The sequence below is a fragment of the Zeugodacus cucurbitae genome, chromosome 5 (genome assembly GCF_028554725.1).
Source record: "Zeugodacus cucurbitae isolate PBARC_wt_2022May chromosome 5, idZeuCucr1.2, whole genome shotgun sequence".
Taxonomy (NCBI): Eukaryota; Metazoa; Arthropoda; class Insecta; order Diptera; family Tephritidae; genus Zeugodacus; species Zeugodacus cucurbitae.
Window position 1 is genome coordinate 545180 of NC_071670.1, and position 27207 is coordinate 572386.

The window sequence follows — 27207 nt, forward strand, 5'->3', positions numbered from 1 at the left end:
GCCTACAAACACTTGGAACTCACAACGGGTTGGAACTCCTTGAGGCCTACATATTGTAGGTATATTTCGTTTGAAATTCATAGAACACATAGAACACGTACTAAGGCGAGTCTAATAGTATATTTGTATGTACGAGTATATATGGTACGTTATGTTCAAAGTTATCAACTAAGTCATTCATCCATACCGACTACTACTAATCGATACTTGGTAGCCTATGACCACAAATCGAGTCTAACAGTAGGAGGAAACATTTATAGACACAAAATTACCAATTACTTATGTTGTAAGTTCTGCAATTACGCATGTACAGGCTGGTCCACATTCTGCGTACTTCTTTCAGAATTAAAATAAATTACAAGTAAAAAGCTATTGATTTTATGAAACACGTTCTCATTGACGGATATAGCTGAAGAGAAGCTGTCGCGATATTTGTTTTGAGAAAGTTATATTTGAGCGGATTGTGACCAAACAGAAAATTTTAAACGGCACCAGATCAAGACTCTGCGGAGCCTAATTGATGGTGGTTAACACGATTACCGATTCCAATGCCTTCCAAGCGCATCGTTTTGCGACCAAAATTATTCCTGCCACAGTCAGAACAACTGTATATGTAATGAGTAATTGAAAAGTCGCATTATATGGACCATCCTTTATGCCAACGGGTTTTTACAGTATAAATAGTAGAAATGGCAAAGTATTTTTCAACACAGTAGGAACTAACCCGACACTACTGGGGTAGTGACTACCAAACTATTCCTTTGCCAAACACGAAAGGTCTAGAGCCAAAGACACTACCAAACAATTTCTAAGAGCAAACGATTGTATTAAAGTGGTTTGTGCGAACCTCGATTGCTATCGTTACGCAGTTTCGTCACGTTCCCTATTTTTCGGTTACCCTTGTACAACTGCAGTGTTTCATTGGGGGCGAAAGTCTCATTGGGCATTAGCTCCACGCGATAGTCACTATTGCACGATTCGCGCACTAAAGTATCCGGTTTATCAATGAGCGTTGACTTGTCAGTGCTCTCGGTTTCGTTGTTTTTAACTTTTCATTTTGCATAAGTGGGGGGAGAAAAGGAAGAATATTTTGTTTATAATGTACTTAACGCGGGCATTAATTCGTATGTATGTATGCACATACATATAGATTATGAATATGTTTAAGCATGGCTATGCACAAATCGACGCTTGTGTAAATGAGCTGTGGTGAGTGGAACTGTGTGTGTAGGTGCAGTTGGTACGTCTTCTCTTAAGCACAGCTGTTTTTTTGTTATCATTGACCAATGCTCGCGATATTTGTGAAAGACGTACTTAAGTCAAACAACAGTTTTGCGGTTTTTCTTTGGTGTTTTTGGTTGCCGTTTACTTACCATCTATCTGACATTGTTGACCGGAGTAACCCGGTTTGCATCTGCAGTTCACTTCGCCGTTGTGCAGTAAACAGGAGTCGGTGGTGTCTTCACGGCAAGGGCAGGAGACGCATCTGCCGTAGTTGTCCTTGTAATACAGCGGTTCGCACGACTCGCAGGAGGTACCCGCATAGCCGGCCGGACAGGCGCAGACTTCCACTTCGATGGCTTGCTGTGCATCGGGTGTGCGATGTTCGACGGCCGATTCCAGTATTACGTCGCGTATGCTTGTGCGTGTGGTTGGTATCTTGGGTGTGGCGCGTATAAGAATGTGCTCCAAGTTGGATAGCACGCTCATGAAGTCCAAACGCCCGGCATTTACAGAGCGGCCGAACTCCTTGCGTTGCCAATTTTCGTCTTCATGCAAGCGTACACGATATTCGCTATTGTCTTGCTCCTCGCTTGGTCTGGACCAGACCAATTTCATGCCGTTACCAATGAGTATAACATCACTACCGGAAACACTATCACCGTAACTCTCTACATCCAGCTTATATGACAGATGCCCGCCATATGAGTAGAGTTGGTTGCCCAGCACTGAACCGCGTATACTCCAGTACTTTTGTGTATATGAGATGTAGTTGTAGGTGTACATGTTTGTTGGTAGGTCAAAGCTTATATTTTCCTCATCTACTATGCTACCCTCTTCATCAGTGAGCAGCGGATTGGAGAGGATGAAATCGACAGGTATAAGTTGGCGGTACAAAACAGCCGAGTTGCACTTTGTGCTCTTGCCAGAGCAATAACACTCCTCGCAGCCATCAGGATTGCGCTCTGATAGACCATAAGTGCCCGATCGGCACTGATCACAGTATTGACCGACGACATTGGGTTTGCAGGCGCAATAGTTGCCACTGCAAGAGGCGGTACCGTCACGGTTGCAGTAGGCGCATTCAATTGTCTGGTTGCCGGGGGCTGGTTGGCCGTAATCAGGTGAGCAGTCGTTTGGTTGCCCACCAGAGGCATTGCCGCTGTAACCTGGAGCACAGCGATCGCAGAATTCACCAGCGGTATTGTGTTCACAATTCTATGTTTGAAAAAAAAAAAAAATCAAAACATTTATTAAATCTTTTAATGTATCAATGAATGGTTAACTTACAATACATGTGCCGGTTTCGGCGTCACATTGATCTGAGTGGCCATTGCATTCGCACGGTGCGCAAACGCCTAAGTAAAGTCCTTCTTCGGTGACGCGTTTATAGCCAGGCGCACAACGTTCACAAGATAATCCAATATAGCCAACTGGGCAGCGGCATTCTTCCACTTCGTAGGCTCGCTGAGTTCCGATATTATTCTTTGTGGCAATGTCCAATGAAACTTGCGTCAACTGGCCGTCTTTGGTGCTGGTGGTGTAGGTGGCCTTGATGTAGATCGCATCAATTTTCGAAAGTGCCATCAGCAAGTGTTCACGGTTGACCACTTGTCCGTCAGGTCGTTGCCAGGCGCTTTCAATCATCGGCACGGAGTACGAACTGGGTTGATTGGGGTTCACACCGGCTTTACGGTAGTGAATAATCGTTATATCTTCACCCTAAAGATATTATAGTAAATTATTTAGTTTTATGGAGCAATTTCCCTATAATTTTACTTACCGTAATGACAACATCGGGAGCTGTGTTACGGGACATAAGTCCACCTGGCAGTGGGTTGTAGCTGAGGTTATAGGATAATTTGCCACCATAGGCGGAGATCTTGTCACCAAGGAATGGTGCTGGTAGACTCCAATATAGTGGATCGGGGGACGACTGTTGGGAGAATGTCAGAGCGCTATTATATTGTTGGAAACTAACTTGAGATGGCTGTTCGGCCTTATAGTCACGAATCAACGCGAAACCATGTGGGGCGCCTGAACGTCCAAAGCTTGAAGAAATCTGATCGCGGTACCAACTGCTGCTGGAACATTGTTTTGTCAGACCGCTGCAGAAGCATTCAATGCAGCCGGTGTATGTGAAACTGTTCAAATGGAAGGATTCTGGAGCACAGGTGTCACAACGTGGGCCGGTAACTAGCGGCTTGCACTCACATGTGCCGTTGGGATGTGGATAGTAAGTGCCTTCAGCATTGCAGGTGCTCTCTGGAATTGGATGGCAACTGCCGCCTGGAATCAGTGGATTGCCTTGATAGCCATCCGCACAAATCTCACAGCGTCTGCCTGTGTATCCCTCATTGCAGTTACAAGTTACGTCATTATCGGGACTCAACTGACAGCCACTGGCAAAGTTGCTTGAACCAGTTTGTGGGCATGGGCATGGGCGACAAGGTAAACCACGAGCTGGGTCGCCATAGGTACCTGGTTGGCAAGGTTCTGGTACGAAAGGTACACAGCGACCCAACCAAGGCCCGTATTTCTCACGTACGTAACCAGGGGCACAAGATTCGCAGGAGTCACCAACATAGCCAGATGGGCACGCACATTTCTCGACCAATGAAGCCGAGCCTAAACCTTGATCCTCAAGACCAGCCGAGTCCATAACAATGTTTGTAAGCTCTACCTCACGCTCGGTGACATCAACATAGCTCAAACGAATGAGAATGTTGTCCACATTAGCTAGAACCATCATGACCTCCCCACGTGTGGCACGGCGTCCATCAGTTTTGTACCAATTACCGGGACTGAATTGTACAGCAACGTTGTTATTCACATTGGGTTCGGGCTGGTTGAGCACGCGCTGTGTGAGTGTAAGACCATTGCCAGTGATTATAACATCAGGTGCCTTGTTGGAGCGACCGTTGCCAATATAGTTGACTTCATAGCGCAGATAGCCACCATACGATTTTAACTGGTTGCCCATATACTCATTAGGCAGTGCCAAGTATGGCTGTTCACGGTTGTTATAACCGACATCGGATGCACGGAATTGTACGCCATGATGACGGAGGAGGATATTGGGAACTGGTACCTCGTTGATGATAATGTCGCCATATGCATTTAATTCTACGTTCTTGACCTTGTGTGAAGAAATTGGTGGTTGGATGGCAAAATTGTAGAGATTGGCACTCTTGCAATTCTTGGTTATGCCAAAGCAGAAACAGTCGATGCAATCAGTTGGACTGCGAGCGAGCATATTGAAGAAGCCAGATGGGCAGACATCCAAATTTGGTTCAGAGACGACTGTCACTTGTGTGTCAGGTGTAACGAAAATGCGACCTTTCGGATTGAGTATTTCGCAAGAGTATGCGCCTTGGTCAACTGATTCCATATTGGGGCAATATAGTGTTGCTGTGCCACCATAATTCTTCGAGATACACTTTTCAGGTACGTGACCCCAGTTCAGACGCCAAACGATGAGAGGCACTGGCACACCGGTACCCACACAGGTAATATTCAAGGGATCGCCCGATTGCAAACGAACATATGGAGGCGGTGGTCGAATTGGAGCAGGAGCCACTGAAAATAATAGAATATAACGTTATAGTTAAATGATAGGCAAATATAAGGTTTTGAGGACTTACTGCAGCCGATTTCATCGCTACCATCCATACAATCATTTGTGTCATCACATTGGAAGTTCTTGGGAATGCAATGGCCGCTGCGACATTGGAATTCATCGTAGCGACATGGAGCACCACTTGGTTCAGGGTCGCAACTGTCCTCATCGGAATTATCGAAGCAATCATCCTCGCCGTCACAACGCCAGATGCGATCAATACAACGCGAGTTGCGGCACATAAACTGATTGGGCTGGCACTTGAGACCGTGACTACAGCTCTCCTCATCGGAACCGTCCGCACAGTGCGGAGTACCGTCGCAAATTTGTGATTTATCGATACATGTGTTGTCACGGCAGGTGGCCTGATAGGCGCGGCAAGCTGTTGGTGGACGTTCGTTGTCGGGATTCACTGTGGAACAAGTAAGGGAGACGTTGTTAGATAAAATTACCATAAATCGCTGGTTTATGTGTGTGGAGTTATGTTTACCGGCGCATTTTTTGGAATATGAAGTCCAGTATTAAGAAATGTGAAAGGTTATTTAAAAATAGATGATTAAAGCAGATAAAAAGAGGCGTTTTTAGGGCAAATAACAAACGAATACTTCAGGAAACCGTACCTAGACCGAAAAATTCTGTACCAATGTGAGGTACTGTGCCATATCTGATCTTATGTGAGGATATGTGGTATTTATTATCATTCCACGCTGCGTCCGAACGTGGGTAAATGCGGTCAAATACTTATCTATGTTTACTTAAAGGCTAAAAGTACTAAAAGTAGTGACTTACATTTCTCCACTGTCAGGTGTACGGTTACTTGTTGTCCAGATACGTGACGGGGAAAGCCTGCAGCTTCACAGATATATTGACCAGAGTCCTCAACCTTAAGAAAATGTACAGATTAATTTTATTCAAACAAAAAACAGCAATAATTAAGTGATACATGATGTGTCGGGATTACTTACGCGGATGTTGGGAATTTCCAAGCGCCCATCGCCATTGTCTCGTGAGCCGATCGGCAGGGGGCGACCTCCAGGGCGTGTCCATTTGACACGTGCGCGCTGTGGGCCTTCGTCACGACAACGGAAGATAACCTCGCGACCTTAACGGGATGTTAAAGAAGAAATCGAATTAGAATACACGATTTGATGGGAGAGTATTTGGTGTGGGTGTCTAGCATTCGGTGCGACTGTGTTTCATATGGTACAATGTGGGCACTTTTTGGCTAGCTATTGTATATAGTAAATACTAGATCATGGAGACTGTTGCAAGTAGGGTAGGCATTTACATATTTATAACATTATATATGTATACTTATGTGAGTGTGTGTAATTGTATTTACAAAACGAATACAAAAGTGCATTTGTATTCGGTTGGCATTTCGTGCGTTGGCCACTTGTACAGGGTCTCATACGGCAAAAGTATGCCGTTATTGCATACTCAATTAAGCATTAATTAATAAAGCCAACTTACCCTCCTTAATATATCCTGTGTTTAAGTTTTTTGTATTTTTTTTGAATTTATATGTTTTTAATAACGAATTCGGGGAATAGAAACGGAATATAGTATAAAAAGCAAAAATTATTCCAAATCTAAACACTCAAAGTATATGTATTTATTGCATCGAAAGTGTACGAAAGCGGGAAGATACTACACATGAAAAGTCGGTTTAGGCGTTTGCGAGACCTTCACGCTAACGACACTACGATATTATAACGGTATTTTGTATAAGCAAATGAGTTCAATAATTGCGTTACAGCAAAAAAAAAAACAGTTCACTACTCACTTTCTTTAATAATCTGGCTTTCGGGGTAGGTCTTCAAGTTGAGTTCTGGAGCTGCGGGCGCGTACTGCGGTCCTGTTGAAAGGCAAAGTTTGAATTAGTCGTACACTTAATAAGTAGATCTTCAAATAATAAATGTATTAATGAGTTATCTATGTGTGTGATATGAGTTATGTGGAGAGAACGACCAAAAGGTGGTGGAGGTGGTTCTGTGAATGAGTTTGAAAGTAATGGCAGTGTGATCGGATAACAGGAATTTTGACCGCAAGTTATTGGATTGTGTACTGATTTAAAGAAGCGTAGATAAATTAGAGCGTTTGTGTCCACCTATACCTTTTGTTAACGAGACTGGTATATGTATACTCATTTCTCAAACTCAAGCTTCTAGCTCTACATCGGTTTGTGGATTCATAACCAAATTATTAGTATATAGAGTATTCAACCTCACTGTACTGCCACTATATGAGCTTGTTGTTGTTAATATCTGTTCATATGAGCCTACTAGTTTGTGCGACTTTGAGCTGCACCTGCACCGCAAATGACCGTCCAAAACAAAACTTACGCGCAATTTCATTCGAACTGGGACTGCAGTCTAGCTCATCGCTAATATCGAGTGGGCAATCGACAACGCCGTTACAACGCAACGCGTTACGTATACAAGGCCCGTTTTCACAACGGTACATTAGCGGGCCGCACACCTTGCTGGGTCCCTCGAACTCCAGTTGCGGTTCGCGCAGATATTCTAAGTGTCGGTTTGTATTCGCATTTACGAATGGGTGCACGAAGGTATGCACGAGTAGAGTAGATTAATGTATATAAACATGTGGCGTTATGTGTGTGTGTATGTAAAGTATTTGAGAATGTACATATATCAAAAGACATACATATATGTATATATAAATCGTGTATTGTAAAAATTCTACTCACTGCACGAAGTCTCATCGGAACTGTCCGCGCAATCGGTGTAGCCATCGCAACGCGCCGCCGCATTAATGCACTGTCCATTGTTGCAGCGGAACTGCGAGCTGGTGCAAGCCACTCCATAGGCGGGCTCCGAACATTGCTCCTCGTCCGAACCGTCACGGCAGTCGCGATAACTGTTGCACTGAGCGTTGCCCGAAACGCAGTCACCATTGTTACAGCGGAACTGATTGTAAGCGCAACCTGACCAAAAGTGAATTGAAACAAAACGAAATTAGTTTGGATCGCAGACATTTGCTGTGTGGCAGAAAAACGTATGTATAGGGTGGTACTCATCAATATGCGCTTGTCTAAAGCGAGTTGCCGCTAAGTATTTGGGGCAACGTAAAGTCAAAAATTTACAAATAAATAATTTTTTTACAATAACGTCTACGACTAACGGTATAGCATGCGCTAGACCGCTTGCGGTGGCAGATACAAGTTTTTAGGGGGAAATAATGGTACAATTTGCATGCGCTTAGACTTAAACTAAGGGAGAGAGAGAGATCAAAATAATTTGCAAACAAATCAATTATGCTAACTTAAATATAAAGTATAAATAATTATTTTTTAATATTAAAAAAAGTGTATATAACTGTAATAATGAATAATTACTTGCTATAAATAAAATATAAATTTAGATAAAATAATATAAAATCGTTCAAGCAAAATGCAAGCAAAGTAATTGAATTTGTATGTAATGCTTGTATTAACCAATGCAATTTTGCTCGTCGGAGAAATCTTTGCAATCGTAGTATCCGTCGCAACGTTGCGTCTCGTTTATGCAGTACTGACGATCAAAGCAGAGAAACTCATTCTCCTTGCAGGTGGTGCCTTACGAACGATTAAAATAATTGTTGTTGTTGTTTTTTAAGAGGTGAATAGATAGATTAAAAATATGTTGCAAGTTGTTGCGTGTTGTTGCAAGAAAGAAGCATAAATAAATTTTTGGCGCTCAGCAGTAATACGAGTGCAGCAGATTGTAGAAAGGCTTTCGAGCCTTTCGTTTTTTGGCAAAGTAATTGGTAAACGCAAGTAATTAGTGCTCGAATCGAATCTTTCGAAAATCTGCTGCCTCGCAAAGCATACGAATATGCATAGTTACATAGCAATAATTAAGAATAACAGTACTTATGTAAATGCTGATGAGAAATCTTATTACAAAGTGCTTCTAGAATAATGACAAAAGCCGCTCACACATACATAAGTGCTTGATGGTGTGTTAATATAAATACATATAAGTATGAGTGTGATGTGCCGCGTAATGAAAGGAATTTCGAATTTGGTTAAGCAAATGAAGTCGTGGAAAGAAGTGGAAACATTCGTGAGGAACCCAAGTTGAACAGAATACAGCCCTAATTTGGTATTGAGTATTATTTCTAATTCACATTAGACAGTCTAAAAAGTGAATTCATCTAAGGAACCAATCGGTAATATTTCATGTTTTGAGTTCTGTTCAGCGTCTTTAAGAACTATTTTGCTTTGTTTGCTAGTATATCCTTGTAGGTCGTCTCCTACATGCGCTTTCTTCACACGTCCATTAGATCTAGTACTCGTAGTAGTATTGCTAACTGTCAATAGATTTCTTTCTGAAACACTTTCAACTTACAGTCTATTAAAAACTAGGAGACCCCCAATTTCGGCAAGACAGACAAACAATACAACAACTCAAACTTTCACTATTTCGAGACTATACCTGCAGGTTGGTTCGTGGTGCCTTAAACGGTATAATTTATCAGTATTTTGGTAGCTAGCTATTTGGATATTTGAACAGTCAGTGTTCGATAATTCCAAAACGGATTATATGGATTTAGAAAGCTCCAGATGAGCTCGAAGGCTTTTCAGCTGGCGCGTTACGATGTTGCCATCGGTCCACGTACTCTTTTATGGATCGAGTTGATTTTACGACTTCATTTGCCTACATATAGTGCAATGCCAATTCTCAACAAAGCCAAATTGTGTGCAATTTTACGGTAAACGAAGAAATACTACTTTATACACGGTGTTTACGAGAAATACGAGTTAAAGTACTTGAGTTATTCCACACGAGCTCAAGCGGCAGCGCTCGGGAACAGTGTGCACTTACAGTTCGCCTCATCGGCACCGTCGTCGCAGTCGCGTGAGCCATCGCAACGTTCGCTCTCCGAGTAGCATTTGCCGTTCGGGCACGTGTGTATCGGGCATGGGTAGGTGGGCAGTGGTCGTGGGCGTGCGGTCGGATATGGTGAACAATTGAGCTCGTCGCTGCCGTCGGTGCACTCGCTGACGTTGTTGCAACGTATCGAACCCGAATGACATTCGTCGTCGCAAAAGTGCTGCTCGGCCGTGCAATCCTCTGGAGTGTGGCGCGTGGCAACTATAGTCGTATGTAGCGATCGGGAGTTTTCAAAAGCAGCAAAGTTTATGAGTGGTGACAAGTTTATGGTGTGGGAAAGCATTTTTTTTACGATATGCATGAGTATATTCAGTTACGCAACGAGAGAGAAAGAGACAGAGAAATGTAAAAATGATTTGGATTAGTTGTTAATATGGATCGGATGGTAGAGCTGTAAATGGAACGGTTTTCATTAATGCTTGTCGGTGGCAAAACAGACTGAGTTTTTACATAAATTCACATAAATACATAACAAGCAGAAATATACATATACTTATATAATTAATTATCAATTAATATAACTCGGAAACCAGAAAATATATTTTTTTTTTGTTTTTCAATTTTGTTATTCAGCTAAAACATTTCGAAAATTTTAATTTTTTCAGTTTGTTTATATTTGTTACCCTTTTTACTGCATTGCTTGGACGACTCGTCCGATCCGTCCGTGCAATGGGCGTGCCCGTCGCAGAGGTAAATTTTGTTAATGCATTCGTAGTTGCCGCATTGCCACTGGTAGGCTTGGCAGGTCTTATTCGACACATATGCTATTAATTCGTTCTCATGTTCTATGATATGATACAGTTTTACATTGTTGTTGTTATTGTCGAAATTGTCGTTTAATGTGTGTGGTTAGCATTAACAATAAATATAATGTGTTTTTGTTATTGTTTTTTGGATGACATTTTGGTTTTCCATTACAGAAACATAAATGACACGATGAAAGAGTTGAAACCATATAAAAACATTGAACAATGAACACAAGTGCGGTTATGTGAGGTGCGAAGTTTTTATGAAATTAAACGAGAAATTAAAAAAAAAAAACAAAAATATATAAAAAATGTATTTACATATATAGAAACAATGATAAATTAAATAAAAAGTAAATAAATAAGCAAAATGTATGAAGAGAGAGTTGAAGTAGCAGTGAGAGAGTAGATGAGAGTTTTTGAGTGTAATTGATTTGGAAAAGAACTTTTTTTTAAAGCTTTTAAAGTATTCATAAAGTAAAAGCTTTTTTTATAAAATATGGAAAAGAACTTTTTTTAAAGCTTTTAAAGTATTCATAAAGTAAAAGTTTTTTTTTTTATAAAATATATATTTAAAAGTGAGTTGAAGGACAAGAAACTAAACCAAGTAAGCATTTTCAACTTTTTTGGAAACTTCCGAAAGCTTAAAGCTCATCGGGAAGCTTTCAAGTAAAATATCATTTTTGAATTTCAAACAACAACATAATTTGGCGAGAGACAATCAAAGTAGTGGGGTAGTTTAGAGATTTTTTTTAAATAATATAAAAAATTCAAAAGTATTGACGACAGAGGGGTGCAAAACATTTGGAAATCATCGAACATTAGTAAGTATTAGATAAGTTTGTTAACGAAAAAGCTTGAGAATTTTGTTTTCCAACATAATTTTGCTCAAATATTCACTTCTTAACTCAAATTCTTGTTTTTTTTGTTTCGTTACCATCGCAGTCTTTCTCATCCTGCCCGTCGTCACAGTCGATTTTACCATTGCAATATAGACTCCAATCGACGCAGGTGCTGTTACACAGGAATTTCAGTGTTGGACAATCGATTTTCTCTGTTGTTGTTGTTGTTCGTCCTTTAGCATTGTAGACATTTGTTGTTGCGTGCGAACAGATGAAACAATGTTTGCATAATTTAAATATAAAGTTGACTCCGAATGAAGAGTACAATATGATCGTATGGTGACTTAAGAATTCACGTGAATAATTCAAAATTGTCGTTTCTACACTAATAGACTACACTTAAATGGCAAGCTGAAGGATATAGCGATAGGACAATACATACTAAATTTGAGTGAAGCGCATGCAAAGAGTTCGCTTAGAAGCAAAATAATGAAAAAAGGAGTGGTTAAATAGCCGAGTAAACAGTTACTACAAGTGTTTTTGTTGTAACGCGTTAAAGAATGTTAGCATTTTAAGGAACTAAACAGCTTTGAACCAGATCAATAGTGAACGTTTTTGCTCTCGTCAACTTGTCGAAATTCGGTGGCGTCTCAACGCTCACATCCAGCTCACTTACCGCAATTCTGCTCATCGCTGGCATCGATGCAATCGGCGTGGCCATTGCAGCGCAGTTGTGGCAAAACGCATTCGCCGGTGCGGCAGCTGCATGACCAATAAGCAGGCAATTTGATTGTCGGCATGTCAATGGTTTGTGTTGATGATATGTATGTTGCATGTGGTGAAATGGTTGTTTTGATGTGTATGTATGTGATTGTGTTATATGTTGTAATGACGTTGATGTGCGCGCATAAAATGTTGAATTTTTACATTAATAAAATATTCCGCAACGCTTATTAATCAGCAATATTTCTTGGATAGGCATTGATTTGAAAATTTTGTTATGCTTTTGTTAGAAGCTCGCTTGAAAGCTTACCAAATGTAAAAAAAGATGAGAATTTTATGAAATTTTTCTAAATCTGTTTGGATAACGCAAATTAAAATATGACAGCCTTTTCTATAGAACTTTCATTTTTTATCTAAAGAGCTTTCAAATAGCTCTATATTAATTTTTATCAATAATTGATTTAGTATTTATTAGTAACTTGGTGAAAGCTTTTTCTATAGAGCTTTTACTTTTTATCTAAAGAGCTTTCACATAACTCTGTAATAATTTCTATCAATCATTTGGTTATGATAATGACTTATCAAATTTACGAAATTGACATATCGACTTGCTACTATCACTAATTTTTCTTTTCACACATTATAGTTGTTGTTTCCAACCTCAATGCGCATCCAAAAAATATCACTGTTAATTACTAAATCTTTCTCTTACAGAAAAGCTTTGTCGCGACAAAATGTGCAATTTTGTTCATCGGTTCCATCATTGCAATTGACTACACCGTTGCATTGTTGATCGCGTAGTATACAATAATTTTCATCGCATTCGAATTCGTTTTCGTGGCAATGCTCTGTGAATGTATGAATCAACGAATGTTTGAAGTAAAATAAAGATGTTAAAAAATGAAATGAGTTCCAAAAGAAGCGGATAACATGCTTTTAGTGATTTTCTGAATTTAGAATTTGTGACTAAATTTATTTAGGAAATTGTTGTGAGTATTTACAAGACATTTGCATGACTGAATGAAGGATTCAATCACCGAATTATCAATGCACTAGTTCTTTTTTTTAATTTTTATTTATCAGTTGGTTGTGCGTCTTTGAAAGAGTATACTCCTTCTTTTTATAAATCTTTCGAGTTTAATTTGGAAATAAGACCCAACTAGACCGATGATTGTCACTCGTTTGGGCTAGGGAGGGGAGCTCACGAATGAGAGAATATATACATCAAGGCGCAGATAAAGACAGTATTGGTGACTTTCAATCATATTCGCTAAAGTGAGGTCAGCAAACCCGTCTAGCGGTATTGCAATCAACAAAATCTCTCTACATATTCTCTCAATCGTGATGAGAACTTTCAGTTTAGTGAATTTTAAATGTGGAGACGTATTAGTTATTCGTAAGGCATTTCAAGAGCGATATTTTACATTAGTCTTTAAACTTGTAAGTGGTTAATTGTGCTGAGTAGTTTTCACGGTGCATGGTAGTTGAAAACATCGAGTCTTCGCAGACTTCACTTTTACTCGTACCTGTAAACGGCGGACATTCTAATTCATCAGTTTCGTCATCGCAATCCGGATAACCGTCGCATTTCTTCTCAATCGGTATACAACGCGAGTAATCGCACTCAAATTCGTAGATATCGCATCCGCCGAGCGCGGTCTCTGGTTCGAAATCTAATGCCGGGTAAACAAAACGAGACGAATCGAGCCGACGCACAGTTCACACGGGTGTTGAGCGCAAGGCAAACGGTGGTTTTTATGTGTAATTGTGTGCGTGTATATGGTATGTTGCATGAAAGAGATATATATATATACAAATGTATGTCAGATATTTAAAACATGCTTTGCGCGAAAAAAAATGCAACAATGCGAAAATAGAGAGGTACAAAACCATTGCTGGTTCAATTAGATTTGGGCTTGGGCAGTGCATTGTGGACTTAATCTCTGCTAAAATTAAACCAATTCAATTGTGCGCTTGCATTTGAAGCCTGATTGTTGGCATACAAAGTGGGGAGGTTAATATTGTTTACAAAAGTTGGAATAAAAATTTCAAAGGGTTTTTAATTTAATTTAAGAATTTTGAAAAATTAAGTTATTAAGTATACCGTAAGTTGAGTCATCATAATTTAACGGGCAATTATTTTCGTCGGAACCGTCAACACAATCGGTTATGCCGTTGCACCGTTTGTAGGCCGAAATGCAGATACCATCGGCGCATTGATACTGAAAGCTATGGCATTCATTCACAATGCGCGTCTTATTATACTTAGCATGAAAATCTACAATAGATGAATGAGTACAAAATTGAGTAGCGAAATAGTAAAAGTTGAGTAGAGTTGTGTTGAGTATAAATCGGTTAATGGGTTAACTGAGTGAAATGGCAAGACAACACAAATGAGAATAAATAGTAGAGAACACAGAAAAACAAGAGAGTTGGAGTTAGCGGTTGTATGAGTGAATACAATTTATGTATATGAGCATGCTGATTCGCGTAGTTTCAGCGCGTAAGTGAGTGATACTGGTGAGTAGAGTGCAAAGTTCTGGGCGGTGAGCGTTTAAAGTTTCGTAAAACTGTTTAGTTTGGATGTTTAAAATTTTTTTTTGAGGTCAAGCTTTTAAAGCTTCTAAATTGTTATAGAATTAAAGGGGTTTACACAGCATTAGCAAGCTTAAACAACTTATATAAATATAAATAAATATTTTTTTACCTTAATTATTTCATTAAAGTCGTTAGTTTTTTGTTAAACTAGTTTACGATTTTGCAAATATAGATTACATTCTACGACACTAATATTAATGTATACATACGGAAAATTACCTAAATTTATTTACGCTACAACTTAAAGCTAATTATCTTATATATATATAGTTATAGTAGTTCTACATTTAAACAAAGTGTCAAACATGCGCATGCAACATTAAAAAAATTGTTCGTCGTTTTCTAACGCTTTTCAAAACATATATATACATACATACAAATAACAGTAATTCATTCGACACATGCACAACGCATGCCCCTCACAAATGACTACTGTGATACTTACGGCAATTAGTCTCGTCGCTGCCATCCTTACATTGTCGCTTGCCGTCGCAGACTTGAGTTTTGGCTATGCAACCGCCGCCGCGCAAACACCTCCACTATATTTACATATAATTATAGTAAAATATTAGGCGCATGAGCCAATAGCTTGCAAACGCTTTAAAGCTTTCAACATTTCTCCCAAATTCTTTGCGCATGCTCTCCACACAGTGGCCGTGGTTGGTTATAATACCTGCCAAAGGCACTGTGTGGAGAGCAGACGCATGCGCGCACGTCCGCAAGTGACTTACCTTATCGCTGCTGCAGTTGCATAAGCTGTAGTCTTCGTCTTCGCGTGACTGACAATCGGCGGCGCCGTCACAAACGCTCTCGATCGGTATGCAATCGCCATTGCGGCACGCAAACTCAAGATTTTCGAGGCAAGTGTTATTGTTGTAGCCTACGAGTGCGGCGATGGTGAGTGTTGAGAGATAATTTGAAAGTTTGTAGAAACCGAAATGAGTGAAATGTGTGTGTGTGGCGCGCAAAAAAGATGAGAGAATGTAGGAGTGAGTGTAATGGAAATAATTCAGTAAAAAATGTGTAAAATTAAGAGTTTGAGCTTAAAAAGCGACTGCTTAAAAATATTTATATTAACTGAGCTGCTGTTTGCGAGTTGGCTAATGAGCTGTGATATTTACTGCTTCTTTGTGTTCTGCTGTTTAAGTAAATTTTGGATGGAATTGGGGGATATTTGTGTATGTGCGGGGGCTTTATTTGCGGGGAGTGCGTTTGTACTGAGTGCCAAATGGGAGCAGCAAGACTGGGCGAGCCGCAAGCACGACCCATCTTACTGAACCCTTTAGCGTTGCCACTAGTAAATGGCAAGCCAAATTTAGTATGAGACAACAGTAGTTGCCACACAATAATAATCAATAAATATTCGAAAAAATGTTTGAGTACTTTTAACCACAGCCCACCACCTATTTATAGTTTTGAGAAACCTACTGGGTACTACGGGTGTGACAATATTTGTCGGTTTTGCGTCCGTTGCTGCTGTTGTTACACGGGGTCTGCTGGTCGTCGCCGCCGCTGTTGTCGTCGTTGTGGTGGCGGCAGTGGTATTCCACCAGGGCAGGTGTGTGGTGCGCACCAGATTCGATGGCGGCGGAGTCGTGCGTCGCTTCTCAGTTCTGTATTGATCGCAGCCAAACTCGTCCGTCAGATCGTTGCAGTGGTAGAAGCCGTCACAGCGCAGGTGCAGCGGTATGCAAACCTTGTTGCCACACTCGAATTGTCGCTCATTGCACGTGTGCTGCGCGTTCGACTTTTGATAGAGCGCCGAATTGTAAAGGTAGTACTCCTTGGCGTCCAGACCCTCCAGCACGGGCGCTTCCGTGGACATAGTTCTGTGGTTGTGTGGCGCATATTCGCGTATGATTTCATCTTCGTCGAAGATATTGCGTCCGATGTCCTCAACGTCTACGCAACAAAACCGCATGCAACCGCGGGCGCACACACAGGTTTAGTTAAGCGGGGTATTTCGGTACGGTTAAATGTTTTTTGTTTTAATTTTAATTTTGTTTTTGTTTATGTTTAACATGCGCGCAAATTCACACAAAGTTTTCCACAACCAAAAAATTGCCGTTAAATGCAATTTACAGTTTGCCAATTTGTGGTAGTTGTTTGCCAGGGTTGCATTTGTGGTAGTAGCAAAGTAGTAGTGGTAGGGTTAATTTTGGTGTAATTTTTTTAGATTTTAGTTTTTTTGTTTTTTTTTTTCAAAACCGTAACCGTTAATTTCGATTTTATTTGCAACCAAAAAGAAAGAAAAATTTGAAACAAATTAGTTTTCGAATTTCGTTATACAATAAAATATGTTTGACCATTTGCAGGACAGCGACATTGACAATTACGGTACTGTGGGAGTACCTTTCAAAAAGAACTGTTAAAAGCGTTAAGCAGCGTATCGGTAAAGCATTGCACATTTTTCAAAACTACAGACACCAAATATTATTCAAATATATGTATATAATATTTGTATTTTAAAATCAGTTTTGTTCGGCATTTCGATTGGAGTTTTTTTTTCAAATCTTAACTTCAGGTTTACTCTGAAGTATAGATCTTCGATTTGTGAATTCAAATGAGGACATTTATAGTCTTTGTAGCATTAAAATAACTTTCGAAATCGAAAAAAGTTTCTCGGAGCATGAGGAAACAGAGAAATTTGATCGTATCGAAATTCCGAACGTGACTGAATATTACTTCCATAACAATTGCGGAATAATCTAGAGTAATTAAAGCGGTTTGCATTATACGTATCTATAAAGAAGCATAAGGAACAAATTTACAATAGTTATCACAATATTGTTTAAGCGTAACGGTAAAAACGGCACAGAATCTATATACATATAAATCTAATTATAGACTTTTTTACAGTTTTAAACTAAACATCATCACCACATTTTATATATTGCACAAATAAGAGATATTTCGTTTCAATAAAAAAAGCCTGCTCCCAACACCTTTCCCAAATTTCTTGGGGTTTAAAGTGAAAAGTGGCACTTACCGCAGTCCAATTCATCGGAATAATCTACACAATCATAGATATTATCGCATAACTCACGCATCGGTATGCACTGACCGTTACCGCATTGGAACTCATTGTATCTGCATGAAGACTCACCACCTTGTGGTGATTAGTAGATCAGAGCAGAGCAGAGTTGAGTCAACAAAAAACGCAGGGATGTATTTTTTACAATGGTTACAATTTGGATACATTTGTTGGTGTGTAATTTGGATTGGTGAAAAAAAAACAACAAACGAAGCATAATTAGTAAATCAAGATGAAATTAATGAAACGAAAACTTTAAGAATTGATGAGCACACGCGGTGAGGTGAGTATGGAATTGAGTAATAAAGAAGTGATGGAACTAAAATTGATGAATAAAAAATATTCTCACGCGAAAGTGAAGAAAAAAAAACAAATGAAAAATAAGAATCGAAAGGAATTAGAGATGAAGGATACAAAATTGATAGTACTTAAGCCCTACTAATTAGTTGGTATAATGAAACACTAACGAGTAACGAGTGGGTTTAATCAAGAGCTAAGGTCGTAAGAGAGATTTAAAAAGTTTAAGAATAAATGAAAGTTTTTTAAAGGCATGTATTTCAACAAAGGAAAGTACTAAACATTTGAACAGGTGTATTATTATGAATAAATTGATTTATTTGTAAAACATACCGCAAGCGGAAACTGACGCGACTTGTCAAGCATACAAATCAATTGAGCGCAAACTGCTCAAAAAACGTTTGAAGTGACAGCTAAACGTCAAAGGTGTGTCTCAGCTGTCAATTGGGCGATTGCACGCGAGTGGAATGTCTCCGCTGTGTTTGTCGTACACTGTTGTTGTACAGCTGATTAATTTAAGCAGTTTAATGAAATAAATATTTAAAGAAAAAGCAAATCTAAGCGAAACGCGAGAAAGCTGAAATGTGAAAAAAAATGCCGGCGAAGTGGAATGTGGGGGAAAAATTAAAATGTCATTCAAACTGCCAGACGAATAAGCGGCTGAAGCACTGAAAGCCTGTAACGAAATGTGTAGAAACAAGAGCAGATAGCAGGAACGGCGCAAGGGGTGAAGAAAGGCCTGAGCTTGCCAGAGCATACCGTGAAACCTTCCTTGCCATTTTGTTGGCTGGTTGGCTGTTACATGTGTTTGGGCTGGTGGATTTTTGCAATGTTAATTTTCAAATCAACGCCACGAGCAGCAGCCAACAACAAAAGTCACGAAATGAAGGCGGTTAGCGAATTGCATATGTGTGCCTGCGTGTGTGTCTGAGTGTACGCGAACTGAACATGTGTTGGCCGGCGGCGCGCATTTTTAAACGTTTGCAAACAACAAAAAACAGCAAACGAAATAGAAAAAGATAAGTGAAACAGAAATAGAAATGTAAAACAAATGCGTCGAGCTGTTGCAAGTTGACAGTGAAATTGCATGACGATAAAAACAAGGTGACACTGGAACAGAAAAGCTCGTAGAAAGGCAAAGCTTTCATACCAAGCCTTAACGTTTATGTGGCGTCCTAGTTGTTGGTGTGACATGATTTCACAATTAAATTAAATTGCAACAGAGTTAACGGTATATTCATTTGTATATGTAACTAGAATGTTTTGCCACCACAAGCCCACATTTGATCACTGAAGGCATTCTTTCACAATTACTTTTGCTCACCATTGCAATTCCGCTCGTCCGACACGTCATTGGGGCAGTCTATGTTGCCGTTGCAGCGCAGATTCTGTGGCACGCAGGTGCCGTCGTCGCACATCCAACGCTCGTAGAGGCAAGCTGCACAGCAAACAATTCCAGAGAAAAGACAGCAGAAACAACAACAAAAAAGAAATTATGTACTATGAGTGAGTCTTCTGCTCTCACGACCCTCTCGATATTCGTGCAACAAAATGTCAAAAAAGAAGGAAACTAAAAAGGTGGCAAGTACATAAAAATGATTATCGGCAACCTACGACATCCTTCCTCATCGGCGCGATCGTTCGGGCAGTCGGTTTTCCCATCGCAGCGATGCACAATCGAAATGCAGGAGAGATCGTGACAGGTGAATTTGCCTTTCGGACAAAAAAAGCGCAGCTGTGGCACAACTGAGCCGAAGCCGCAATCCAGCGAAAGCGATTTTAACGCAAGAGAGCAGTTGAGAGAAATGAGAATGACAGAGAGAGAAAATGAGAGAGAAAGAGAGCAAGTGTTAAATATGTGGTAAAATGGAATGCGACAAGACAAATGAGTAGTTTTCGAGAAACATAACTGACTGACATGATTTGTTGACGAGACCAGGAGTGCTCGGTGGGCAATCACAGCGTTATAGATGGATGTAGGTTATGACAACTTTAAACTTCGTGAATTGCAGCACACCAAGCACATTGGCCCCACAACACACTACTTACTGCCTTCACATTCATCTTCGTCGTCGGCGTCTACACAATCGCTGACACGATCGCAGACCTTCGAATTGCTAATGCAGCGCATGCCGTCCTTGCAAAGGTACTCGTCTTCGCGACAGGCGATAACTGTTTGCGCGTGCCGTTATTCCAGAGTTCGATTGGTTAGCGTCATCATACATGCAGGCAACGTTATATGTACAGTTAATGTTATGCAGTTAGGACGTTACATATTTACAGCGTGCGTTGTTAGCGTAGTTAGTAGCCATTGTTATTGTTATTGTTGTAATTTGGTAATGATTATATTAAAATTTTACATAATAAAGTTTGGAACGTCACGCAGTTAGTTGTTGCAAATTTACAGGCGTTTAAGACAAATTCAACAAAATAGAAGAAATAACGGTTAATTGGTTAGTATTAGTAAATTAATCTCATATTATTATAAATATTACGTTAAGTTTCTATATTTTACGACTAGTGTGTATATTGCATACTGTAAGGCGGATTACTCAAAAGCTGCGTAAAGCTTGTATTAAGTTGTACTTAGTTTACACACTTTTGTTGTTGTTGGGGTAGTCACTCATGGTTTGAGTCACAAAATTTACTTAAATTACATATTTTAAGCGTAACTGTTTGTCTAAAGCCAACAGAGCTTTTAACAAAGCTCAGCACTTCTACAGAGCTTTCATTTTTTTTATAGGCACACAGACTAATTTTTTTAAGAAAAATTTATTTATTTTTTTTTCAATAATGTACTTACGGCAGCTGGCGTCTTCATCATCACGATCGGAGCAGTCAGGTACGCCGTCACAGCGACGTTCACTGGGAATGCAGTTGCCAGCGCGACATCTGTACTCATTTGGTTGGCATACTGTGTGGGAGAGGAGAGAGAAACGAATTGCAATGTTAATGAAGTTGCCACAATGTGCTGCCTAATTTTATTTATTTTTTCATAATTTTTATATCAAACCTAAAACTTAAACCCACCGAGAATTTTAAATTTGAATGAAACAAAGCGAATAAATTGAGTAATACAGCAGCTGCTTGTATTGTTTTTTTTTTGTTTTGACTAGCTTTACGGGTCATCGATTTTTTATTTAATACTTAAACTCAAAAAATCTTCATTATTTCAAGAGTTTTATTAACTGCAGTGATTACCAAACAAATTAAATACCTTTAAACATTGTTTGTTGTTTTACCTCTATTGTTACTCTGGTCTCACTTTCCACCTTCTATTCAAAATTAGCTTTTGCACTTTGCTTTGAAATTAAATCGCTGCTATTTACAACCTTTTTGGTATCCGTAACTAATTGTGACGCCTTCCCACTCCCCAGCCACACACACATAAACATCCTTTCAGAGCAGAGCAACAAAAGCGAAGGTGTAATAAAATACGTAAGCTGCGAAAGCCCATGTTTATCAAGCGAACGAAAAGTGCCAATATGTGTAGCATAGTTTTGGGCGTATAAGCAGTACTACTGACTAAAAAGTGAGTTGTGAGCGTGCTGGGATTTTTATTTAATTTAGATTCGAGCAACAAAATACGAGCTCGACACATCCTTGTTTATGTTCCGTATTTTCCAAGCGCTTACTGCTTGAGCGCATAACCCAAATACTTTTTTTAGCGCACAAAAGCAGCTAATGATTTCGAGCGCCTAAAACGCTGCTTGCTGCCGGCACTCGCTGCTAAGCAGGTGTTGACACAGAATATCCACAGCAGCACGTAGGTTGTGTGTGGCAGGAGGAAGTTGACACACCGCTTCTAGCTTTGTGTGCGCTCCACAAGTGGGTATTAAGTTGCAGACAGGCTTAGAAGCTTAGGAGCATGTGTAGCCGTTTAATTGTGCGCCAAAAGTTTGTGCAAGCTGAGAAATACGCAAGCTGAGCGAAGACAATGCCAAGTGGAGAGCTTTCAATTTTTTGTTGACCTGCACAGGTGTAGTTTGTGCGTTTATTAAAATTTGCCATCCCACACCGCTGCTCAGGAGTTCACATGCATTTTGAGGTGGAATTTCAGCCACCAAGCCTTCGTCTTCGAAATTCTTCATTTTGCAAATTGTTGCAAAAATTGTGAAGGACTGGCAGTCTTGAGTTTTCTTGCTTGAGCTTTGCTTACCCGGCGGGTCTGATTCGCATTTCAATGGGATTAGCAGCACTTTATATTGGCAGCTGGAGCGCACAAAGCGAAAGGCAAACGAAACGGACACATGTTACATGCGAGTGTGTGTGTTGAAAAGGTTAGAAGAGACTCAACCTAACGGTAACCTGTTACCTGCTTGTAAAGGTTTAGCATACATTTGGCTGTTTGCGCTTCGGCTTCAAACGTAAAAAACTCCACAGAAAAAATCGAATTGCCGAATACAAATCATAATTGTGTGCAAATTTGTTTAAAGGCTTTAAAAATGTGGCGGCAGCGTCGGAAATAAAATATAAATTTATGTTATTTGCAAACAACAAACTGACACCAAAAGGTATGCAACGATTTTTGCGGCCTAACTTTGCACGTACTGATAACTGTGGAACATGCGAGCGCGGTCTTAATTTCATTTTTGCTTTTGCTTTGCGCCAGTTTTCAGCGCATATTCGCTGCTGTTTGTTGTTTTTTTTTTGCCATAAATCTGCAAAATGACGACTGCAATGCGCGCACAAATGACATGTCACTGCCGTTGCGACCGCAAATATGCTTCTTTAACGGGCAAAAAACTCGCATAAAAGAAAGTTTTCGCTCGCTTCTTTCGAAAACTTTAAATGCAAATGCATTGCGGCTTCGCAATATGAGACAGAGCAAAGAAGAAGTTGATGGAACACAAAGTATTGGCAAGAAACTTTGATTGAGACACGGCAGCGCTTCAATGTAGTTTATGAGTTTTTGGTTAGGCGTGAAGCCGCAGGCGGACAGAAGGGAATGGGGATAAAATGTGAGAAATGGTAGCATTACTAAATTAAAACAGGTATTCCAAACGTGATATTCTTGTTTTATGTCAGTCGGGAATGACACGCAACAATAACTGGAGAGAAGTTCAGCAGAAATTCACTAATAGATATCTGAAAACCCTGCGAATATTTCGCCAGAATTTTTCAGCCCTTTAACTTGACTCTATCAGAGTTTATTTATTATTTTTTGAGGATTAAAATGATTTAAATTTGTTTGATTGAGCTGTGGCTGAAATGAGCACATATTAATTGCTCCCCATATTCATCACTCAACATACATCGAAAATGTAACACTCAAACACACACCCTTCCATAGTTGCATGCCGACAAACAAACACTCCCTCGCAGGTGGCATGCAACAGTTGTGCGCTGCCCTTACCACGAGCCAGTTTTGTTAGTTCCCTCAACAAACCTCAACAAATTAGAGCGAAATTGAGGGTGAAAAGTCGGATTATCCAATGTCAGCAGGAAAATTGAGCGCATTAGAGCCGAAATCTCAACGAATGTTTCGGAAGGTGGGGAGGACGACAGCGAATGGCACGAAGGTAACCGCCGCGCTGCTGCCGATTGGCAACGTTGGATGCGTGCGGCCGTCGACAGGGGTTAACCATAGCAACGCGGCACAGGCGCGCAGAGCGTCAAGCACAGAGCACTTAGAACAGATGGTACAAGGACACACACACAGAGCACTGAGATGCCGCTAAAAAACACACACACACATACACATATGGGAAGTGGTGAAGGCCGCGTAGGCAGGTGAGAGTTTGTGAATTTTTTCGGCAACTGAGGGTATAACGGTACCGAATGCGGACGAGTGTCCATTTGGCAGCCACACACACACACACTGGCGGAAGGCAGTTGGTAAGCAAATTCATGGACAATGCAACAAAACGGCGCACGAGTGGGCGCTGCTGTGTTCGAAACTATTTGTTAATGAGCCTGTACTTCCGTTCGTGTGTGTGTGTGTGTTGGTACACTTGAAATTGTAATTGTTTGCCAGCATTGCTCGCAGCCGCGCTGGGAATTTCACATGCTGCCACATGTTGCGCACACCTTTTGGCACCAGCGAGAAAGTGCAACATCAAAGGCAACTTCAATTGCGCTTTCCCAGCGTTATGCGGCGTGCAGAATTGTTGCAGCAGTCACGGGCGTTGTTGTGTGGCGCGGCAATTGTGAAAGGTGAAAGTTGAAAGATGAAAGGTGGTTGAAAATTAGCGAGAATGCGCGCAGCATGAGTGGCATGAGTGCTATGCGGCGTTTACCGAGGGGGTGGTTGCTTGTCCACTGTACATGGCAGTGTGTTTTTGCCCCCCTTTCACAGACGTGTTGCCACAAACAGTCACAACTGTTGCTTTTTAAGCAATCGGATGCGTCTCGTCGCATTTGGTTTGCTGCTGAATGGTGTTGCAGGGACATGTTACGGGTTTTATTTGTGCGAAAATTGTCACAAACGTTGCAACATTCACATCTGATGCCACAACGCAGACAGCCACCGCAATTGTAGATTTCGGCAATCGGACGTTGGGTCATTCGGCTGCCACTGTTGACTCGTGCATGCGATGCCACTCATGCAACGCATAACGGATACACAGGGAAATTGAAAACTCCCAACACGTCCGACTGGTTGCTGCCACATTGCCATTGTTGCAGCAATTCAGTGAGTGCCGAAAAGGCGCCTGCTCCTCGGTAGTGTCGGCTATAGCAGATACAGAAATACAATTTATTGCATTCGATAGCCGGCAATCGCACACGCACACACATATATGCCTACACTTGAAATGAAACAGGAAAACTCAACGAAACAACGCAATAAGGGTGTGTGCACTGCTTGTTGCAAGTGGCTGCTGCTGCTGTTGCTGTTCGCCCGTGAACTGGGCCTTCGATTGTGTGCTGGCACTTCCGGTTTCGCCCACACACATGCAAACACACAAATACTTTACAAGCATTCTTGATTTTGTTGCTGTGGCACTTTCGTACGCACTTCCGTTACGCAGCGCAGCACTGCTTCCTTTGCAGTCAGCCGAAGGAGTCGTGTAAGACGTTTCTTCGTGGCCAGCGCCTTGAGAGGCTGCCAACGTCGTCGGTTTCTCTTGAATTGAGAACTCGTAACAGGCGCCGAGCAGTGGCGAGTAAGCGGCGTGCACCAAACGGGGGCAGCCAAATGTGTCAGGCACAACGGTGGCGGCAGAACGCGCTGCTGCAACGCAGCGACACGCGAATTATTTGTTGCAATTTATTGCCATAATCAGCTTGCAGCCAAACATATGCGCCACACACACACGCGCTCGATTGAAAATATTTTATATTCGCTGGTGTAACGATATGTTGTTGCATGCCCTCGTATATGTGTGTGTCTGTTGGTGCAACAAATTGTTTGCTATTTAAACTGTTGTAATTGAATTCAGCACTCTGCGCCCAGTTAATTTCATCGCTTGTGCTGTGTGTGGCAGAGCAGGATTTATGTGTGTGCGGCAACATTTGGGGTGGCAAGCGTATGCGCATTGCATATTTATTTTGCAGCAAAGCGTAATAAATTCTATTCGATTTTTCAACACAATAATTCCATAAGTTTTCAGCTACTCATTAGGTGCCGCTTGTCTGACGCATCTTCGTGCCACAACGCATTGCCCCAAAAACCAAAATCATGTTCTTTGTTAAGACAACACAAAGCGGCGAAAAAAACAAGCAACCAACTGTTAATGACAGCGTGATTTTGGCCTGGCGTGAGCGCTGCAAGCGCAATAACAACAACAACAACAACGAGTGTATGTATGTGGAAGCCACCGTGGCTTGGTGCCACATGCAAATATTACTAAATTAAATGATGATACCCCAGTTGACAGACAATTGTTGCAACATGAACGGTAACACGCCACTGTCGGCGGCACAATAGGGTTGCCAAATGCACAGCAGTTTGTTTTTCTTGCATTTGTTTTGAGTACACATATTGTCACTATCTGTTTGCCGTTGTTATTGCTATTGTTATGCCATGGATTTTAATTGTGCACCAGTTGTTGGGGCATTTAAAAGTTGTGACGCTTCATTTACCATTTTGTTGTGTTTGCTTGCAGTGCGCCTTTTTCGGAGTTATTGCCCCTCACCAGAGCCAGCCACAAAAGCACAAATAAAATCAAATAAAAACAACAATAATAATAACAACAACTTGAGGCAGTAAAGTCTACTACTTTGGCACTCGCTTGACTTGGCTTGGCTTGCGTGCGAATTTATTTATTAATGACGTCGTCAACGCTGACGTTTGGCTTTTTGTTGTACACTTTGCCTTTTTTATGGTTGTTGTTAGTGTTGACTATGTTTTGTGGTTGAGCTTGTGTTGTTTTTGTCTGGTGCCATCATTGCTTAGCACAAAAAGTTCGACTTATGCTTCGAAGCAGTGAAAAAGCAAAATTGGGGAACGACGGCGAGAGGTGCGAGGGGTGCATTAAGTGGAACAGCAAAGGATTTGGCATTAAATAAGAGAATTTTAGTGGATATACGCAATTTATTTCAATTACTTTGCGAATTAGCTGTGCCATAAACAGCGTATAAAAGTTGATTTTGAAGCGAAAGTTTATTGAGAGAAATGCGGAAGGAATTTTCCATCTGTTTTTTGTAGCATAAATCGATATTTTTGTATTGAAAATTATTAAAAAAATATTTTTTTTGTTTTAATTTCAATATTTTTTTTAAATAAATTATTTTAATTTTTAATAAATTATTAAAAGCGACGAGCAGTGCGTATGAGCAACTTTCTTTTAAGCATATAAAGATGTCTTGATTTGAACTTATCTCCTGAGTAGGTGTGAGTGCTCAGCCATTTTATACACTCATTGACAAAGTAACGTCAACAATGTCAGTTTACCGCAATATGCAACCTTTTAAGACATGAGAATAACCGTTATATTTCTCCTATAATGCTTTTCTTTGCATAAAAAATCACAACGCCAGCACTTAAGCAATCGCTTACTTGAAGTGCTTAACAGTCTTTGCTGTCCCATCAGAATTTTCTTTGACTGCAACGCAGCAACCCCCAGAAGACGCTTTCGCGCCACAGCAGCATGCAAAAAGCGATTTTGATTCAATTATGATTGTGCGAAAAACGGTATTTATGCGAGGATAATCAATTTACGGTAAGCGACTTAAAAATCAGTTGACTGCTAAACGCGCTTGCTAAGCGCTCGAATGAATGAAAGGAAGCACGAAAAAATGCAAAATGCTTTAGCGTGAATTAAATTTGCTACAAAAAAGCGCAAAT

At 40.5% G+C, this 27207-nt stretch overlaps 1 protein-coding gene across 26 annotated transcripts in view; it reads right to left on the reverse strand.

Annotated features, from left to right (window-relative positions):
• The window catches only part of LOC105212689 (basement membrane-specific heparan sulfate proteoglycan core protein), a 134914-nt gene that overhangs the window by 19840 nt on the left and 87867 nt on the right, over window positions 1–27207 (reverse strand). For 11 of the 26 annotated variants that reach the window (XM_054231678.1, XM_054231693.1, XM_054231688.1 and 8 more), the window contains 21 exons: window positions 20782–20892; window positions 20028–20150; window positions 17637–17756; window positions 16076–16549; window positions 15379–15527; window positions 15093–15186; window positions 14154–14327; window positions 13576–13722; window positions 12762–12897; window positions 12003–12088; window positions 11422–11559; window positions 10362–10523; window positions 9670–9939; window positions 7551–7787; window positions 6627–6698; window positions 5806–5942; window positions 5630–5723; window positions 4866–5252; window positions 3005–4800; window positions 2512–2943; window positions 1374–2439 (listed from right to left, as the gene is read on the reverse strand). In XM_054231678.1, coding sequence (XP_054087653.1) covers window positions 1374–2439; window positions 2512–2943; window positions 3005–4800; window positions 4866–5252; window positions 5630–5723; window positions 5806–5942; window positions 6627–6698; window positions 7551–7787; window positions 9670–9939; window positions 10362–10523; window positions 11422–11559; window positions 12003–12088; window positions 12762–12897; window positions 13576–13722; window positions 14154–14327; window positions 15093–15186; window positions 15379–15527; window positions 16076–16549; window positions 17637–17756; window positions 20028–20150; window positions 20782–20892 — 6405 coding nt within the window. The remainder of the gene's footprint in view (window positions 1–1373; window positions 2440–2511; window positions 2944–3004; window positions 4801–4865; window positions 5253–5629; window positions 5724–5805; window positions 5943–6626; window positions 6699–7550; window positions 7788–9669; window positions 9940–10361; window positions 10524–11421; window positions 11560–12002; window positions 12089–12761; window positions 12898–13575; window positions 13723–14153; window positions 14328–15092; window positions 15187–15378; window positions 15528–16075; window positions 16550–17636; window positions 17757–20027; window positions 20151–20781; window positions 20893–27207) is intronic. The other 15 variants (XM_054231676.1, XM_054231675.1, XM_054231677.1 and 12 more) reach the window with 15 other exon arrangements.